The following is a 20,179-nucleotide window of genomic DNA, read 5'->3' on the forward strand; positions in this document are numbered from 1 at the left end:
GCCTGGCTGCCTAACAACTTGGCTGGGGGACACTCCACGCTGTAACATTTAGTTATAACCCTCCCTTGTTGATTTGCACTTTGTCTCTCTGCTCTTTGCCTTAAGGTTGTGAGTAAGCAGGGTGGAATGCACACAGAAGAGTTAACGAGGAAGATCCTCAATGCCACACTTCCTGCTGCTCTCCATTTCTCGTCCTGCCAGAAACAGGAACTAAGAGGAGGAGTCCTAGGCGAGGCGTTTGCCTGCCTGTTGACCGGGGCTGGGCATGCAACAGGCGGGAGTACAACCTGTTTAACACACCCCTGGGTTCGTGGGCTGCGCCTCTGGCCTCTTTCTCCCTTCATTTTAGTGTGGAAGAAAGGGAAAAGGAGGCTCCGGAGGAAAGACTTCGGATTCCGCAGGCGGTTTGCTCGCACGTTCGTCTCCTGGGCGAAGCGACCCAACGTCCAGATCCGACGTGTCAGCAGAAACGCCTGGCCATCGCTTTCGCAGCTGAGCAAGCTTACGTGATTCCCGATCGCCTCTCCAGCGCCAGGCAATGCCCGCCGTCGACAGACTTCGCCTAGAAGACGCTCTGCAAGATAGTCCGCAGGTATCGGATTCCGGAGGAGGCTTGAGTGCACCTGATCTGCGGTTTGGGAAGGGATGGCGCAACAGATTCCGTGCAAAAGCTACCTGCTGTCCGGGCGAGGGACAAGGCCGGGGGGCGGAGTGGGGTAGAAAGAGAAAAAGGTTGAGGTCAATGATCGGGAAGAGGTGATTTAGCCGAGCCTGTCTTTATGGATAGAGTTTATGGTCGCATCAAAGCAAATCTGAGACTGCATTTATCGTTTCACAACAAGCATAGGAAAATTACGTTCTGCAAAGATTGCAGTCTTCATAACTATTATTCAAATCATAACTATTATTCAAATCATATTGTCGCGCCTTCTTCCTTCTGTTCCATTTTCTTCTTTTTTATGGTACCAAGAGAATAACAATATTATTTAAACTGACCAAGTGCTATCACTAAAATATTCAAAGTTCTTTGGAGATCAGAGATGTACTTTGCATCACATAATGACAACCCAGTCTTTAGTATTTAAGGATCCTGATGTAATATATAAAAAAGAGCAGGGTTCTTAACAAACGTAATAAAAATAATGCTCACCCGGATACTGTACTGTGAAAACACACCTTCCACGCAGTTGCTGTTATGGTAATGTGTCTTTTCTCAGGTTACAACTTGGAAAGGAAGGGGAGCAGGGAAGGGTTAACAAGGACTGGAGGCAGTATACCCTGGAAATATTAATGAGTTTTTGGCTGGAGGAGGTGGAGACACGAAGTACTGCAGCTTTATTAGTGGTATTAGCTCCAATTTGACAAATCTAGGTCACTGTGAAGAAAAGGGAGGAATTTTGCAGAAAAGAAAAACAATAACTTTACCTGAAAGCAACTGGGGAAAAAAACAATGGTTTGGAATGATAGGGGGCGAATTGAGGTTAAATATTGAGACTCCACAATTAAAAATTATGCAGGACAGTTCAAAGTGGAAGGAGGAAATTGATTGTTCAAGGCTGGTGAATTTGGGGCCTTGGTAAATTCTTATGGTCAGTCAACTGCCTCTGTTAGCAAGGACCAAATGACTTTATTAACAAACAGCCCTATCCCTCTTCTGGTTTTGGATCTTTGTTAAGCGTTGCAAAAGAGTCTTTTGGTTTATTGACAAACAAAGCAATATAATGTGACTCATGCAAATGGATGCAGGTGCTTAAAGGGATGGTTCCTGATTATTATTTTGTGCCAAGGGGATTGGACAATAATGTGCATATAAAACAATTGCCACTATGGATGGGATTATTTTTTTTTAGAACCCCGTATTTCCACAGTTGCTGAAGTTCTGGGTTTTCATGCTTATTTATAATTTATAAAATGCACACGTTTCCTTGATTTGTAGATTTCTTAGATATAGTTGCTTTTAGTGAAGGTGTGTTCACAGAAGTAACTGGGAAATTGAGATAGTCCAGAAAAAATAATAAAGGCCTATCACATAATTGTGTCAATTATGTGAGAGATCCAAGATGTTATACTTTGGTCTAATCAGAAACTAATTTCAGTTTTTATTTTGGTCAATTTGCCAGTTTTCCAGTAACTGTAGTCCTCTGTGGATTACAAGAACTCCCATCATTCTCACTATGGCTTTGATAACTAACACTGAAAGGAGTTGCCATTGGACTGGTGGGAATCTGGAGGGGAAGGGATAGCACATGCATTTTAATGTTATTGTGCAAAAGAAGCAAATTACATTAATTGTGCAATAATATGCAAGCATCAATTGCACAGTGACATCCTTGGGGCTTGAATTTAACAGCTGTATTTGTATCCCATTTTATCCATTTTGTTCCACTGATACATGCTTGTACATTTCGTGTGTGTGTGTGTGTGTGTGTGTGTGTATAGAAAGAGAGAGAGAGAAAGAATGTGCAATCAATTATATATAAAAAATTATTTTTGCAAGGAATGCTATCTCATCCAGCATGTTGTCTTCCACATGTGTTGAATTATAATTTAGGTCACCCATGTTGATTAGGGATAATGGAGTTGTCCTTTATATTTGAACACTTTGGATGAATAAAAACTGAAGGGACTGTGGTGGGGATGGGGTATTAGGAACCACACTTAGAAAATCTTTTGTTTTAAAAATTTACATATTTTAATCATGCTTACTTTAGTTTGTAAGCTTCCATCAGGAAATATACTTTGAAAGTTATTCATTGTCAGTAATTATGCTGCTTAGGTGTTATATTGCCAAACAAAGCTTCTTATATCCAACTCTCCATGCTCCTTTCTCTTCAACAGCTGAAAGTCTTAAGTGTAAACACAGAAATGAGTCTTGGATTATATTCCCCATATTCTTAAAAAAAAATTGGCCAGAGGATAAATGATAGTATTTAGAGGGGACACCCAATTATCACATCCCAAAGACATCAATAAATACTAATGTCAAATAATTTTGTATATCTAACACATACCATCAGATCTCTTATTATGGGACTATTATCTTATGGAAATAGTTTGCTCCATAATAACGTGAGAGCTGTAATAGGATATTGTGTGGAATTCCCATTTTGAACAACAAAGATTTTCTAATCAATATTCCAAAATGTATTTTGTATTATGGCAGAATTTTTTATAGTTCTGAATTCATTTTGCTTCTTTGCTAAGAATATCCCATCATTCTAATTTGCCTGCTATTGTTTTGATTTTACCTGATAAGAAAACATTTTCTACTGTGGCTTTAAATAATTCCATTACAGAGACAATCAAGTTTGCAAAATGGGATTATAGGGATGTGGTAGGGGACCATTGATAGCTCTCTTTTGATCAGAAGAAAAACACCCGATTCCATATTTTAACAAGCATCTTTATTAGGCTAATTGCTGTGCAGCTTCTTCAGAGCTGTTCATCAGGCTAGATAGTAAACAAAGTCCTCCCACCTGCCTCCTAAGTGGCAAAATCTATAGAAATGGCTCTCATCAGAAATTAGGGCCTGCCAGGAACTCAGTACAATTCTTAAGATTTAGGGGATGAAGAATCAAACCATTTTTAAAGGTTATACCAGAACTGGTATTCCACACAGGGAACAATGGATTTTTAAACACTAACTATAACAAAAAATGAACATTCAAAATGAACAACAGTTAAAATTATATAAAAGCAATAATATCCATATATACACCATTATATATTTACAATCACAAGAAAAATAATATGTTTACTATCATTAAATGTATTTACTATCTAACTTACTGCCGTCCTCAGCATCTTCCTCACTTCTATCAATCATCTTACTTTATTAAATAAACAAGTGTTCAGATCCCTCTTAAATCATTTGTCCAATGAATAATGAAGAAGCTTCTCCTCAAAATATTTCCCCTTAGCCCAGGTTTCAGACATAGAATATGATCGAATCCTATATTTCCCCTTAGCCCAGGTTTCAGACATAGAATATGATTGAATCCTTCTTCCTCTAAGATATCCAAATACTTTCCCCCTCCCTGAAGTTGCCCTGTGTATTAACATAAACTCTGTGGCTTCGTGCTTTAATTTGTCAGTAATCATTTGGTAAATTCTACATGATTAGTCATAGTACATAATGGTTGTATGGATTTTCTCTGTTCTCCTGTTCTCTCTCTTTCTTTGTTGGCTCCTCTCTTAATAACTTCATTTGAAGCATTTCCTGAGATTCCTCCTTACAAATTACACAATCCTCCTCTAATCTGGTATCCTCAGGAGTTTAGATTAAAATTCCCTTTTTATCACCCTGTAATCTCCAAGTATTCTTTGTTTGTTTACCTTTGCCTCCATTCTACTTTCCCTTACTCTCTGGTTTCTCCTGCAGTGACCTGTTGATAGATAGAATTACCCTTTCATGCTCAGTAATGGGCTAATGCAAATAGGCATATGGAATATTAAGATATTTTAAATTATGTAAACCCAATGTAAGGTACGCACTGCCATGCATTTCTACAGCATAAATGAAAATAATATAAACATACATTTGGAAATAAAAACCATACTCCCCCCACACTTACAGTTCTCAGGAAAAAACTTTTCTAAGCCTAGATCTGTTTGGAAAAGAAATTCTTCATTTGAGATTAATAGAATGTCTGAGTGGCCCCTAAATCTCCCTTAGAGTTTTTTGTTTGAAGGGGTGACCCATATTAGACATCCAAAACTAAATAGGTTACCTGGTCACAACCTTCCCTGTTAACAATGAAATGTATTTAAGCATTTATTCCTAATCTGGTGTAAATATTTATTATCCCACAAACATCTAAAACAAGCTTGTGTCCTTTTTTGCACCTCTCCCTTTTATAAGTGACTGTGCAAGGGATTTTCCCCAATGCAAGCAGCACTTTCAAAACATTTATCCCAGTGTTTCTCAAACTTGGCTGCTTGAAGAAGTGTGGACTTCAAGTCCCAGAATTCCCCAGACAGCTCACATCATCAAGTGTCATTTTCAAATGGCCAAGGTTGAGAAACACTGATCTATCTGATGATGCCAGAAGTCAGGGTCATCTAATAAATAGAGGGAGTCTTTCGTAGATGGTGTGGTTTTACTATGGAATTTATTCCTTCACTATACAGGTAACATCTGCCAGATTTAATTCCACAAGAAAAGACTATGGGCGGTCACTAGTTCCAGTGGCTCTGTGTACAGTAATAACAATTGTTGGGTCCCTAAGCTTATGTCCCACTTCTGGATTTCTTGTCAACAACTTGGTGAACAGAACGCTGGATCACAGAATCTTTGGCAGATGGTATCTCTGTTGAATGATTTTTTATATATAATTAAGGTGTTGCTAATGGAAGAAAAAAGTGAGTGATACTTTTATTCAAGATTTCATTTATGTTTGTTTTTAAATGCTTCAGACCCGCTCCTTGTTGAGCGTATTTGAAGAAGATGCTGGAACACTCACGGAGTACACCAACCAGCTGCTTCAAGCAATGCAGCGAATCTATGGGGCACAGGTAAGTTAGTTTCCATGAAATACATTGGATTTTTTTTTCTTTCCTTTTCTAAGATGCATTTTTAATTTTTCTTGTACTTTCTCTTACAGTTCAGCTACTGTTAATACAGGTAGTCCTTGCCTTATAAAGTTCATTTAGTGACCATTGGAAGTTACAATGACACTGTAAAAAGTGACAGGACCATTTTTCACACTGCATTGCATGGTCATGTGATCAAAATTCAGACTCTTGGCAACTGACTCATATTTATGACATATTTATGACATTTGCAGTGTTCCAGGATCATGTGATCCCCTTTGTGACCTTCTGACAAGCAAAATCAACCAGGATGCCAATTCACTTATCAACCATGTTACTAACTTAAAAACTGCAGTGATTCACTTAACAACTGTGGCAAGAAATGTCATTAAATGGGGCAATATTCACTTAACAAATGTCTCACTTAGCAACAGAAATTTTGGGCTCAATTGTGGTTGTAAGTTGAGGACTACCTGTAGTTGAGTGTTGATCTGGGGAGGGTGGGAATAGGCCCAGAAATTTTGGACATCAATTTCCATCAGCCTACCCAACATAGCTGTTCGCAAGGAATTGTCAGTGTTGTAGACCAACATATTTTGAAGACATAAGTTGTGATTCCTAATCTATACATCATGTGATCTGGTCTTTAGAAACTTCATCTTCTGAGGTAAAAGAATACTTTTTGCTGTTATTGTTCATTGTATGGGAAAGAGATTTTATAGAAATAAAGGAGCCCTTTAAATTTTCATATCCTTTTCATTTTCTTTACCTTAGTCTGTGTATACAAAGGCCAACCCTTACTGTTTACATAGGAGTTCTTTAAATTATAACTGTGGATTGCACCACCACCCTTAAATGCCAGGTGGAATATCAGAAGCTCAGCATTTTATGGAGCACCTCTCCCCAACCTTGGATTTGCATCTTATGTCAAGATTATTTTCATCAGAAAAGCAATTTATTAACATAGTTTTAATTACTGCAGAGATGAGTGTTAGTGGTTTTGCCCAACATAATTTTCTTAACGATTATTTGAGAAAAGTTGTGAAGGCAATTGTTCTTTGTAAAGCATGTAACCTTTTTGTGATAGATTTCAGCTGCAGCATGAGGGCAGTTTTATTGGTCTTGCAATTTTGTGAAAAGTATAAAAAATTAGCTTTATTGAAATAATTGACATAAATGAAATGAAATTGCTGTGGCTTTAAAACAAAGGTGATTTTGGTGAAAACTTGTATATTGTTTTGTCTGTATGCTGCCCTCTTTTTTCTTCCTACATAACTGGGAAGATCTTTCCAGTGTATCCTCTCACTTTCTTCAATAGCAGGCTTGTCATGTATAAATCCTGATTGGTTACCATTTTCCAACTTAAAGATTCAAGATAGTTTCTTTAGAAAATGAGCAACATTTGTTTTAAATTATATTTAATTCAGGCATAATGACAATGTTAAAAAAGCAGCACTAAAATGTGACAGCAGTGGGTTTTTATTACCACAGTTTTATCTGTAATCTTTCCTCATTTGTGTGCTAAAAATTGCAACAGATAACTAATAATGAGCAGTGTGCTAAAGAGCACTGCAGATTTCTGTTTATTTAGGAAGCAGATTGCAGGAGATCCAGTAACGTATGGATTAATGTATTAATTTATTAATCTGCTTTTTGCGGGAGAGAAACTTAATACAGGAGCCTAAAGTCATTCAATCTGCATCCAATCCAGCTATATGCATCTAAGGAATAATTGTTGTATAGATTAGAAATAGAATAAATACCAACATCCCCCTTTGAGGTGAAGCCTGTGATTGTAATACAAAATTGGAGTCTTAGATAATACTTTTTTAAGTCTCAGCTATGCCTAGAGACTCACTGAGATTTGTTTCTTTGGTAAAGTTATAATCTGCTTTTTGATAAGGAGCCAAGGAGCTCCTCCCATTTTTTCACCACACCAATAAGTCAGGTTGGGCTAAGAGAGAATGACTGACCCAAAGTCTCCTATGGAGCTTCAGTGGCTGAAGGCAGACGTGACCCTGGGTCCAAATATTATCCAGTCCTGACTCTACATAGCTGGATAGAGTCTTCTTTAATAGTTGGCTTTAATGTGAATTCTGTTCTTTAATAGTATCCAATAAAAGACATTGCCTGAGCAACATCTTGGCCCAACTGGCCACTTTTTGCAATATAGCGAATCATTTAAAAGCCAAATCCAGTCCTTCTTTGGGAAAAGTTGTGTAGCCCTTTCATTGTAAATCTTTAAGTGTTTGCGTGCGTCAGTAATGAGACACATTCTCTCTTTATAGAATGAAATGTGCCTAGCAACACAACAGCTTTCCAAGCATCTTCTTGCATATGAAAAACAGGTATGTGCAGTACAGTCTTTTCCTGAGCAATTTCCACACTGGGAAGATGAAAAGTAGACATAGTTTAACCATCCACTAGTATTTTGCTTGATTATCTGCACAGATTACAAGGAGACTAACTTGCTCTGACATACTCTGGTGGCCAGAAGTGTGGCAGCTTCTAAGGCCTTGTTTTCTTCATTTGAAATGGCACATGGAATTGATTCTTAAAACTCAAACAACTGTGTCACTTGTGATCATTTCTCTATTCACAGTAGTGGTGAGGTACCTAAGATGTTTTCAGGGAGGGTAGAAAATGTTAGGATGATAACCAAAGCCACACAATAGAAGCTTTAAAATGGGTACAAACCTACCTATCTTGACTCTTTGCACGCTTTTTTAGATACCCTGGAAGGTATATCTGGCCCTCTGATGTTGAGAAAGATTTTGCTGGCATTTCTATCAGTGGGTCATATTGGTAGGAAACTTTAGAAATGTTAAAAAGCCTATATGTAAGTGAATCACACTGCTATTTTGCAGAAATTTGCAAAAAGTTAGTGTAGTGTAATTATAATCTATGATTAGGGGTAGAGTTTCTATCACTTTGGATTATAAATAACGAGAGGCAGGCTCTTTTTTTTCTCCCTGGCTCATAACTACCCTTAATCTTGCTGAGTAAAATACTTATTATTGGGCTAAACTTGAGCTGAGCCTTCTTAGACTTGTTCTCATTTCCTTCTCTGATTAAGTGCTGCCATTAATTCTTGTTAACTTGCAGAATTTTGCCTTGGGGAAAGGAGATGAAGAAATGATATCTACGCTTCAGTCCTTCTCAAAAATTGTGGATGAGGTAATCCAAATTATAACTTGATTTTCTCTCTTTCACTCTCCTGATTAGGACATAAGGATGTTAGAAAAAAAAGAGCAGTTAATGCTTGGTGTGGATCAGAAATGACTGCGGCTGATATAATGAAAAGGAGCCGTTCTGCTTTTTTATGAAGAGTCTTATGAAAGCCTTTAACACTTTTTAGTTCAGGATGGTGACATTGAGTGCAATAGGTTTACTATTATCACTGTTACTATTATTATTTACTAGTGCATAAAATACTCTGGAGGTTATTGCCATTTGAGAGTTTTTCTATTTGTACCCATTAGCATGTGAGAGGTGAGAATTAGTTCACGAAGATAGTGTTTACGAGGAAAACCTGAGCCTTAATAAATGTGTTAATCTGTAAAGTGCTTACTTTTTTGCAGTTTGCACTTAATATTCTCATCATTGCCCAAATACAGTAAAACCATTTCTGAGTTCTTACATTGTAAGGCAGGAATAAAACACTTGTAGCCTTCCAATTACTGTTGAACTTCAAAATCCCAGGAGCCTAAAATTCATAATCTAATGAATTTTCCCACTCATGTTCATAGACTTTTTGCCATCTCCTTGTCCTCAGATGTTCTAATATAATCCCTATACAATTTCTATTACAGTCCACAATTTTTCAGAGGCAGACAGGGAATTTTCGCATTTTCTAGCAAGTTGGTTTCTGCTATATCTTCCATTTTGGCTTGACCTCAAACAACTTCATTATTCCAAGCTTGTTTTCTTTTAGGGATTTCACACCCTTTTTCCATATGGTTTCCATTGTTTAATCACACTCAACCAAAATCCACAGTTCTGTGAACCATCACTAAAACAATAGTAACTTTTGTAGAGCATTAGCTGTTGCAACTTGTCTTAAACAGTCTTGAGATTTGCATTTGGGGAGAGAAGGGAGAATTCTTTAATCTCTCCATCATGTAGCTGACTTGGTTAAGCCTCAAAGAGTTGAGCCTGATTAGTACTTGATTGGGAGACCACTAGGAAATCCAATCTAGTGTAAGCTAGATTGAGAAAAAAAACATTCTGGAAAAACTATATGCATGTAACCAGGGAGATTTTACTGTTTTCCCGAGAGTTCCCTAATCTTACATTACTCACCAAGGTATAATATGCTGGAGAGAGAAAATTAATCTCTTTTAATATCTCAGTTCTATGTAAGAACTGAGATATTAATGCATACAAATACAGAAAGCACTATAGACAAAATTTATCAGCACTTCCAGAGAATTCAAGTACAAAATAGTTTTTGTTGAAGAGTCCATTATCCTGTCCATCTTTTTAACAGAATGCTTAACAGTGGTATCCTGGGGCTAAAATGTGGCTAGAGGTTTGTCAAATACATACTACTGGTAGGTCTTCAAAGAAAGTTTCTGTGTTCTTCCTCAGATGCTGTTCCTTTCCCACAGTGTAAACCATTTAGTGGTCCTTGTGTTTGTTAATGATGATGAATCATACCTTAAGTCTCCTTGTATTTATGTATCAACCCACACATGAAAATCAATAACTGTTTAAAAACCTCCCTTGGATATTACAGTGTTCTGCTAGAAAAAGAAAGAAAAACATAACAGCTATTTGTTTGGTTTGGATAAAAGAGCTACGTGGGCAAAGCAATACGATGTGCGAATGAAACTGAAGTTTGCAGAATCAATATAAACATTCAAGTTAATTTTGCTTCAGAGCCTCTCAAGTAAACTCTTCAGTCATTTGATAACATGGAAACTTTCTTGCTCAACCGAAGCTATATAGTGAGATATTATTTGTGACTTGAATCTTTGCATTTTGTAAAGTAAATCCCTTTGGAATTTTTGATGGAATAACCTTAGTGTTCAGCTTCATTCACTTTTAAGATAGGATTAGTTTTATCATTAGAGGCAATTCAGATAATACATGCAGGCATTCCCGATTTTGAACTTGGACACCATGTGGGAAAACTGCAGAGTGGGAGATTCTCTTGATCAGTCTTTACAAACTGCTGCCTTCTGAGTGTGTTAAGTTGTGCTTCCAATCATCCTTATGCTGGTTGGAGAAAAGTTGCACTACACAATTGGGAGCACCATCTACATTTCCTCATGAGAATCAAATTTTCCCCCGTTTTATACACACAAATAGTAAATCATCAAAATGATAACAAGGAACAAAATCAACACATATTTAGAATGCAAACATTAATATGGGAATACATATACAGGTAATCCTCGATTTACAACAATTGCTAAGTGAATCACTGCAGTTATTAAGTGAATCATGTGTTTGTTAAGTGAATGTGGCTTCCCCCATTGACTTTGCTTGTCAGAAGCTGTCTGGGAAGGTTACAAATGGTGATCACATGACCCCAGAACAATGCAACTGTCATAAATACATGCCAGTTGCCAAGTGCCCAAATTTTGATCATGTGACCAGGGGGATACTGCAGTGGTCGTAAGTGTGAAAGCCAGTCATAAGTCACTTTTTCCAGTGCCATTGTAACTTAGAATGGTCAGTAAATGAATGGTTGTAAGTCAAGGACTATTTGTAAATATAAACTGAAGAAGAGATGTATGAAATCATTTACATTTGAAAGCTCACTCCAGAAACTTTTTGCTATAGATGAAGATAATCTTCTGGGATCTACTTTATAAATATAACTTATTCTGTAAACCAAGCATGGATGAATTCTTAAGGAAGGTTTTAAGACTCTGGTTAATTTTTTTCCCCTTCTTTGCCCCCCCCCCTTCCCAATACTATTCATCAAAACAGATGCACTTTAAGTACTATTTTATTGATCAAAAGATGTTCCACAAAAAATACATCAGGCTGCTAACTTCTTATTGAGACTGATTTATTTTTGAAGGTTTCCTACAGTGAACAGGAGATAGGACTTGACAGCTAAAAAGGCATCTGTCTGTCAGTCATTTAGCCTCTGCAATTATAAAGGAGCTTAATAGTAATAAAGTTCAATATTTAACTGTTCTACATTAGAAAGTTGATAATTCCATATTAAGAGATTCAGAAATTAGAAGACATACTGTATGCATATGAGATCAAGAGATTGCTGAGATGTGAATACATACAAAATGATTTTGAAGATAAATATTCTTCTAATATACATAAATGTATTTTATATATATTAGGCAGGATTCCAATCTGGCTGTATAAAGAAATAATGCTGGTTTTCTTCAATCCAGTGTCAATTTTTTTCTTCCTTTCTCTAATTTCCTTTGCTTATATCAGCTTTATTATGATTATTATCTAGAGATGAAATTGAGGCTGAGTGATATTTGCAGGGTTGTAGTACCAAGATAGTATCATTGCTTTCCTGTTTTTCAGCTTAATGTTTTACACACTGAACTGGCAAAACAGCTTGCAGACACAATGGTTCTTCCTATCATCCAGTTTCGTGAGAAAGATCTCACAGGTAAATAATTGAAATGTTTCTTCCTGGTTGGGAATTTCCACAGGCTGTCTTCTCATGAGGTAGTCCTCATTTAAGGTCCATCATTTCAGTGACCATAAGTTATGAAAGTGCTGAACAAAGGGACTTACGGCTGGTCCTTGAAGCCCCAGATGGTCACATGAACAAAAATTGCTCCCACCCTCATTTACAACCCCCCTTTGGCCATCTGCCTACGTGTTGTTGCCAGCTGCCCCTACTGACCAACCCAATGCACGTGCCACAAATGCACCTTATTTGTGTCGGTCCAGTCAGGGTCTCTGTTGCAGTTGCATCCCATCGAGGGTCTGTGCTTATATTCTGCTCAGGGCTTCCATTTGAGCCACATCCGGGGCCTCTGTTCATTAAAGAAGGAGCAGTCTGGCATGCAAAAGAAAGTCGCAGTACCATAGAAGTCAGTGTAAAAGAAGACCCTGACTATTAGTGCAACGTGGAGTGGGTGTAGTGGCTGGCAGGGCTGGATGATGGGGCAGCTAGCAGCAATGGGTAGATGGGTTGCCCAAAGGGCAGAGATGAGAGAGACATAAATGGATGGGGTGAGTTGAAGTAGAGGCAGCCCTAATCTTGAGAAATGCTGTTGTTGCTAAATGGAGCATTTGTGTGCTATTTCATTTTAACAATCCTGTCACTTAGCGACAGAGTTGCCCGCACCAGATAGGGTAGTTAAGTGAGGACTATCTGCATATGGTGTCCCAGAGAGAATGTATGAATAGAAAATTAAAGGGAAGAAATAAGCTATTTTTTATTTAAGAAATCTCAAAAGATATAGGCAAGAATAATATATCAAATAATAACAATACTGAACACAGTCCAACTTACCATAACATTCCCCTACATATTTATTTTAAAATAAGATGGACAATCCTGGTGGGTGTGGTTACATTACAAAAACGGGGAAAAAATGAAGGGAATGAGATCTTGTCTACAGCCTTCAGGCTTTTACCCATCCTAGTCATTCCTAGTCAGCCAGATTCTCCTGCTGTATTGGCCAAAGGAGTTCTGGCCATTGGATTCAAAACAGAAATTGTGATAAAACAAAGATGCTACAAGAACAGCAGCTTTCTATCCCAAGTTTTCTTGGATTGATTAATAAAAACTATTTGGTATATAGAGATTTGTAAGTAAAGCAAATGGAAGAGTTCTATTTCTGTCCAGGATTTAATCCATATATCTGAAAAAAAATATGTAATACATATATTGTTGGTTTATCTTCTCTACTTCCTCCCTAGAAGTAAGCACTTTGAAGGATCTCTTCAGTCTTGCAAGCAATGGTATGTCTCACATTTTATCTTTGGTTTAATAGAATTCCCTGGTGCATGTGCAGCTTCAGTTGTGAGGCTCAAAGGTTGCCTTTTCTTTCAGAACATGACATCTCCATGGCCAGATACAGCAGGCTACCCAAAAAGAGAGAGAATGGAAAGGTATGTGTTTCCAGTTTTAGATTATTAAAAAAAAAAAAAAAAATTCTAGGCATGTAGAAAAATGCAAGTGAGCAGAAACCTGAATGTGACGCATCTATGTCATACAAATAAAAATGTGATGGAAAAGATTGCTTAAAATTTATGGTAGTGTTTGAATTATTTGGATGTGCCTTTCAAATGATGGGTGCAGTTCTCGAAATGAGAGTCCTGATTGTTAAAATATGCAGTATAGTCCAAGTGCTTTCAATAGACTTTGATGTGATGTTATCTGTTGTATGTTGCATTCTTCAGCCTCTGTTGAAAAAAATACTGTCTGCTGATATTTGTCTGAGTTTTACAAACATTTTATTGTTCAGCTAAAGGCTGAAGTTGTCAAAGAGGTCGCCAGTGCCCGAAGGAAACAACATCTGTCATCATTACAATATTACTGTGCCTTGAATGCTTTACAGTATCGTAAAAGAATTGCCATGATGGAGCCTATGCTGGGATACGCACGTTCACAGGTATGTAGCCGAAAGCAGCACCGTTTTGTAGCTAAGAAAGGAGCTGTGAATTATTTTATAGTACAGTGGAATATCTCATTTGCAAATGGTGTTTCATATGTCTGAGCATGATACAGCTCCTAATATTTCAGCCACTTTATAGTCAAAGCACCTGTGTTCCCTAATATTGTAAACCAAACCTCTGATCGTTTTCCTGAGTGAACTATAAAAATGTATAAATGATAGTCTACTCCTAAACTAAACAAATGTTGAATGTTTGTTAAATAAATTGTGTGCAGAAACTTCCATGACTTTTAACTGAAGTGAGGAATATTTGATGGTACAAGAGAGAATACTTGCAATGATTTCTTACACAGAGAGAGAGGGAGAGGGAGGGAGGGAGGGGGAGAGAGAGAGAGATTCAAGGTCATAGAAACTGAATTTCAAAGATTATTTTGCCTATAAACAGTGTTTCTCTTGGTGCCCACCTGGCTTATTCTTTTTAATCCTTTTATTTAAATTTTTCAAAGCTTCTAGGATTATATTTGTTCAAAATATCCTTGAATTCCACATTGCTCCATTGATATTCAGAAGAGTAAAAGTAAGCTGTAAATTAAGAGTGAATCTCCTGCCAAGGGTTGGGCATCTAGAAACTGTATAGGTTGTTTTGCAGTTGCACTAAATATACCCATGGTGACTATTTTATGAATAAGCAAGCCACCTTTTTTCTCTATGGATCCACAGAAAGCTCTCAAAATACAAAGAACATTCTCTCATCTCAAGGCTTCGAGATCCTTGGAGTGAGCCATTTGTTAATCAAAGTCTTCAGTAGTAGTATTCCAGCTTCCTTTTTATACTTTTCAGATTAATTTTCTGAAGAAAGGAGCAGAGATGTTTTCAAAAAAACTGGATGGCTTCTTAACATCGGTTACAAATATGGTGCAGAGGTAACATTATATTCCAGTTTACATTGCTTTGCAGTTTTGGGAGGGAGGAAAAACATTGCTTGTATTGTTCTTACCTACATGAGCAAGAAGGGAGAGGGAGAGAAAGGGAGATAGAATTGTCTTGATGTGAAAATACTGTCGAAGACCTGTTCAGCTGTGATTTATATTGAAATCCAACTGATAATTGGCCATGCTGGCTTGTGATAATAATACTTGTATTCCATACATCTGGAAGATGTTGGCATATAATTTATGCTGCCTAATCAGGGATCTTGAAAGTAATTGTGTTTTTTTTTCTCCCACGGTACACCTCTATATAGTTGCAGCAAGTTTAAAGACGGGAAATGGCACTAAAATAGTTTACCTAGAGCTAAGCTGCAACATAACATATCACAAAAGTGATTTCTAAAAAGTGTTGTCTGCATTTTACAGGGTACCTGATTTGGAGCTATGATCAGCCTAAAACTTTTATCATATAGGATATATATGAAATCATGCTGCCATTGGGATTCATAATTACTTGCAAATGCACATTTTTACATTGGTTTGTAGCTCTTAAGTGCTTATGAAAAACATATTTGTAAATAATCTTTAATGCCCAGCTGTATTAATAATTGCATACATAAAAGTTCATAAGAAGTAGCATGACGGTGAAGTGCTTTATTTTTATTTATGTATTACAGCATCCAAGAAGAATCAGATACTGAAGTTGAAGCAATGCGGGTATCTCAGCAAGATCTGCTTTCAGTTGGTGAATCAGTATATACGCCTGATTTTGATGCTTCTCCTGTCATCAACAAAAACCTTATCCAGAAAGCAGGCTACCTTAACCTTAGAAAGTAATGTGGAAGCTTAGTAATGTTTTATTTATCTTGGTCATTTCAGCTTTGGGGAGGGGGGATTATCAGTACTCCTACCTAATTTGGACCAATAAGAGTGCTAAAAATAAATGAAACATCATTTTTTACATTTACTTTGAATCTTAAAGGGTGATAAGATGCTTCTTGTACTATGGAAAAATGCACTAGTAATTAAAATGCCTAAGAATCCATATATGCATGTATGAGGGACTTTTTAAAGGTCGATACACAGTAGACTTCAACAAGGAGAGGAGCTGGGGAAAACAGCAACTACTACTTTTTTTTCCTGTACAGAACATTTAGCCTCTGCTTATAGAAACTTATTAATATCTAGATATCTTTTAGACATTGCAAATATCAATTCAATTTGTGGGATGCATCTAACGATGGCAAAAGTAACAGTCTCTACTTGTCCAGCCATATTTAGTAACTGTATAGGTAGGTTACTGATCTGGACATTTCAGACAATGAACCCTGACTCCCCAATGTAGCACTGTTATGAAATCCAGCACCTGAAAGTAAATAAAACTAGGATATAGTGATATAGCCATAACAAAATATAGTCTTAAAAATCCATGTGCTGAAGACAATCAGATGGGCTTGTTGGAATGAATTTGGCAAATATGTTCCAGTACTGTTTTTTAAAAACTTGAAATGGTCTATTTTTTTGCAGCAAAACAGGCCTTGTGACAACCACATGGGACAGGCTGTATTTCTTCACTCAGGGTGGAAACTTGATGTGTCAGCCCAGGGGTGCAGTAGCTGGTGGATTGATTCAAGATTTGGACAACTGCTCTGTAATGGCAATTGATTGTGAAGATCGACGTTACTGCTTTCAGATCACGACTCCGACTGGAAAACCGTATGTGGGTCAGGATTTCTGCTGGGCATCTGCTAGAAGGAAAGCTTTGTCATTCTTGGCGAGGCTGCATTAACTGAGCTGCTTTGTATACTTTATTTCCTCCACTTAATCTAAATCAAGTTTTTCTGGTTTATGTAGGAGTTACTGCAAAAATAGTTTTGGCAATATACATGGCTTTCCAGTTTATAGTCCAGCCAAGGGTCAGGGATTATAGCAATTTTTTTCAGTTACTTCCCCATATTATGGAATAACTTCTTGTGAGTTTAGTGCCCTCCCTGTTGAATGTAAGTCACCAGGAATAACATTTGGAACTTAGCAGTATAGAAATTTAAGAAGGTTACTGTTGTCAGATTCTAAGAAAGAACAATATAGGCACTGTATAATAATTAGGGCCATTATTATATTATTTCAGCAAATGAGAGCCAATTTGGTTACGGTGGTAAAGGCTCGAGCCTAGAAACTGAAGACTGAGTTCTAGTCCCTCCTTAGGCACAAAGCTAGCTGGGTAGCTTTGGCCAGTCATTCTCTCTCAGGCCTAGAACCAGAAGCGATTTAACAGGCAATGCTAAACCACTTCTGAAATCTTGCCAAGAAAACTCCAGGGATTTGTCCAGACAATTTACCAGGAGTCTTGAAGGCACACAAGCATATTTCAGCAAATACAAATAACCTTGTATCTATACATCAAGCACAAAATACAAAAATGGCTTTTTCTTTGCAATTGTTTCAAGGCCTAGCCATTAGGCCTTTGGTCTAGAATGTTTAATCAAAAACATTTTGATTGTTTTGATTTCTAAGGCCACAACATTAATATTTTGCAAATTCAAACTTTTGGATCTCAAATTGTATTACTGTGTTGTATTTTTCATTCATGCAGTCTTGAGCATGAATGATATGTATGTGATAATCCAGGGAAATAATACTAATGGCTGTGTATATATTTTTTTTAGAGGCATAACCCTCCAGGCAGAAAGCAAAAAGGAATATGAGGAGGTAAAACATTTCACTGTGAAGGGAAGATTTCAATTTGTTAGATAAAATCAATTCTACCAATTAAGAATTCAAGAATATCCAGGTGCCTTATTTTAAATATTTGCTTTGTTGTTACAGTGGATAAGTGCAATCAACAACATTTCACGACAGATCTATCTGACTGACAACCCAGAAGTGAGCAGGTTTTAAAAAATTTTTCAAATGTATTGCCTTATAAGATATGTTTACTTATGATTCTGTGTTTATGCAAGAACTTTAAACAGTATTACTCACGGATGCACCTTTGTTTTACTTCAGGCAGTTGCCATTAGGTTAAATCAGACAGCACTACAAGCTGTGACCCCAATCATGAGCTTTGAGAAGAAGCAAGCTGAGAAGAAGCAAGCTAGTCACTCTTCCAGGTACTTTCATATTTGCCTTGGGGTTTGTTCTTCCCCACTGAAAATAAAGCCTTCTTTTCCCTAACATGCAATTTTAGTGTAAGCATAGAATTCTGTCCTGGGGGAATATTTAATCCTGCATTTCCTGTTCTACTTATGAAGTGAAGAACTGTTCCACAACAGAGTAGATGGGTCATACAGTATATTTATCAGTCACATGCCAATGAATGAGCATTTGCTTAAAAGAGACTTTCTGCTTCTTCAGCTTATTCTTTCTCATTCATTCTTTGAAACTAGTAAAAGACATGAAAGATGATACTTTAGTTATTCTTAATGGATTTTTCCATTCATAATAATCCATCGTGCTTTTTGACTGCATGTTTCAAATGTCCCCCTTCTCTTCTCTTTCCCTTTAGCCAGGAGGGGAAGAACATGGATATTCTGAATGACCAGACAGTCCCTGAGGAATCTGCTGATGCTCTCATCCCCACCGAGTTAATTGCACCTGGAACTCCCATTCAGTTTGACATTGTGCTCCCTGCAACAGAGTTCCTAGATCAGCACAGGGGTGGAAGGTACAAGCTGCCAACAATCTTTCTTTTGACAAGGAGCTCTATTTTTTTTCTTTTTTTACTTTTCTCTTAGTATTGGAAAATGGTATTTTAGAAATGCTGTTTTGTTGCAGACGCACCAACCCTTTTGGAGAATCTGAAGATGGCGAGAAAGAGGATGAAGCAGGTAGATATGCCTAAGTACTGTTCATCACTCTTTGCTTTGGTTCCAAAGCCATCCAGATTAGTGTCCCACTTTCACAGAAAAAGCTATTTTGCCTGTGCTGTTAAGACTACCTGGTAGTCTGTTTATTGTCCTACTGTAAGCAAAAAACTGTTAAATGTGGGATGTGCAGAATAACGATTTCCTTTGGCTTAAAAAATGTATAAGCAAAACTCAACAAGGCTTCCGGTCTCTATAGGATGGAGACATGCAGTCTTTTCTAGGCTGATTTTAATTTTTGAAATTCTGTGGGCAGAATGAGGAAAGAGTCCAGTATCAATTAAGCATGTTGAGTGTGCCCATGGTGTACCACTCTCCACGGACATTTTTTAATTCAGTTTTTTCCCCCTTTCATACATTAGCTTTATTTATAATAATGGATGGAATGACTGAGGACACTTTTCACAGTTACCATTCTCATTGCACAATTTCTCAGTTATTAGAAGAGTTTAGCTGGTGACTAGAAGAGTGCAAAAATTAACTTGTAGCCCACCACCACCGTTCCTTACTGCTGCACTTTTTTCTGTGGTAGCTTGGAAAGGAAAAGTCTAGTTTCCATGAGGGTAAGCAGTAAACATTGGAGAAAGGATACCTTTAGTGCTAATATGGTTAAGAATCTGGGGGTGGAGAGGGGAGGAGTTTCCTACCAGGAGGAAGCTCTCAAGCTATACAAATATAATAAAGAAATGAATAAAGATAAGCTCCAGCATTTGTGCTCAAATTGCATTTGCATTGATTCCATATTTACAAAAGCCAGATTGCAAGGGTCTGCTAATTATTTCATACTTAGTTTATAACTAAGTATGTGAACTGCCCCACTGAAAGAGTGTTTATGAATGCACTCTCTGCATAGGAAGAGACAACCTGGAGTTTATATACATGTGCAAGCTTTAAAGTTAATCTTAAAAGCGCTTTGTAAATGATCGGACCAGACTTCTGGTCAAAGCAGTCTCTCTCTCCCAGTGTCTTGCTGGGTGAAGAAAGGGTGAGTAAGGAAATTCAGGAGGAAATACAGGTAGTCCTCTTTTAGCAACGGACTCATTTAGCATTCAAGATCACCGCAGATGGGGACTGCAGCCAAGAAATTAAAAGACCCTTGCTCCTGGGGAGGAAAGCTATGGCAAATCTAGACAGCATACTAAAAAGCAGAGACATCACCCTGCCAACAAAAGTGCGTATAGTCAAGGCCATGGTTTTCCCAGTTGCAATGTATGGCTGTGAAAGTTGGACCATAAGAAAGGCTGAGCGCCAAAGAATTGAGGCCTTTGAACTATGGTGCTGGAGAAGACTCCTG

At 37.4% G+C, this 20,179-nt stretch overlaps 1 protein-coding gene across 1 annotated transcript in view; it reads left to right on the forward strand.

Annotated features, from left to right (window-relative positions):
* Positions 1-356: 356 nt before the first annotated feature.
* APPL2 (adaptor protein, phosphotyrosine interacting with PH domain and leucine zipper 2) overlaps positions 357-20,179 on the forward strand; it is a 26,054-nt gene continuing 6,231 nt past the window's right edge. Inside the window, exons 1-16 of the mRNA XM_015815068.1 lie at positions 357-592; positions 5,416-5,514; positions 7,821-7,880; positions 8,638-8,709; positions 12,043-12,130; positions 13,396-13,437; positions 13,529-13,587; positions 13,944-14,090; positions 14,934-15,016; positions 15,700-15,855; positions 16,550-16,738; positions 17,689-17,731; positions 17,849-17,905; positions 18,029-18,132; positions 18,528-18,686; positions 18,797-18,849. Coding sequence (XP_015670554.1) covers positions 539-592; positions 5,416-5,514; positions 7,821-7,880; positions 8,638-8,709; positions 12,043-12,130; positions 13,396-13,437; positions 13,529-13,587; positions 13,944-14,090; positions 14,934-15,016; positions 15,700-15,855; positions 16,550-16,738; positions 17,689-17,731; positions 17,849-17,905; positions 18,029-18,132; positions 18,528-18,686; positions 18,797-18,849 — 1,465 coding nt within the window. The 5' untranslated portion in view covers positions 357-538. The remainder of the gene's footprint in view (positions 593-5,415; positions 5,515-7,820; positions 7,881-8,637; positions 8,710-12,042; positions 12,131-13,395; positions 13,438-13,528; positions 13,588-13,943; positions 14,091-14,933; positions 15,017-15,699; positions 15,856-16,549; positions 16,739-17,688; positions 17,732-17,848; positions 17,906-18,028; positions 18,133-18,527; positions 18,687-18,796; positions 18,850-20,179) is intronic.

Source organism: Protobothrops mucrosquamatus, unplaced genomic scaffold, assembly GCF_001527695.2.
Source record: "Protobothrops mucrosquamatus isolate PMUCROS unplaced genomic scaffold, P.Mucros_1.0 scaffold310, whole genome shotgun sequence".
In the NCBI taxonomy this organism is placed as follows: Eukaryota; Metazoa; Chordata; class Lepidosauria; order Squamata; family Viperidae; genus Protobothrops; species Protobothrops mucrosquamatus.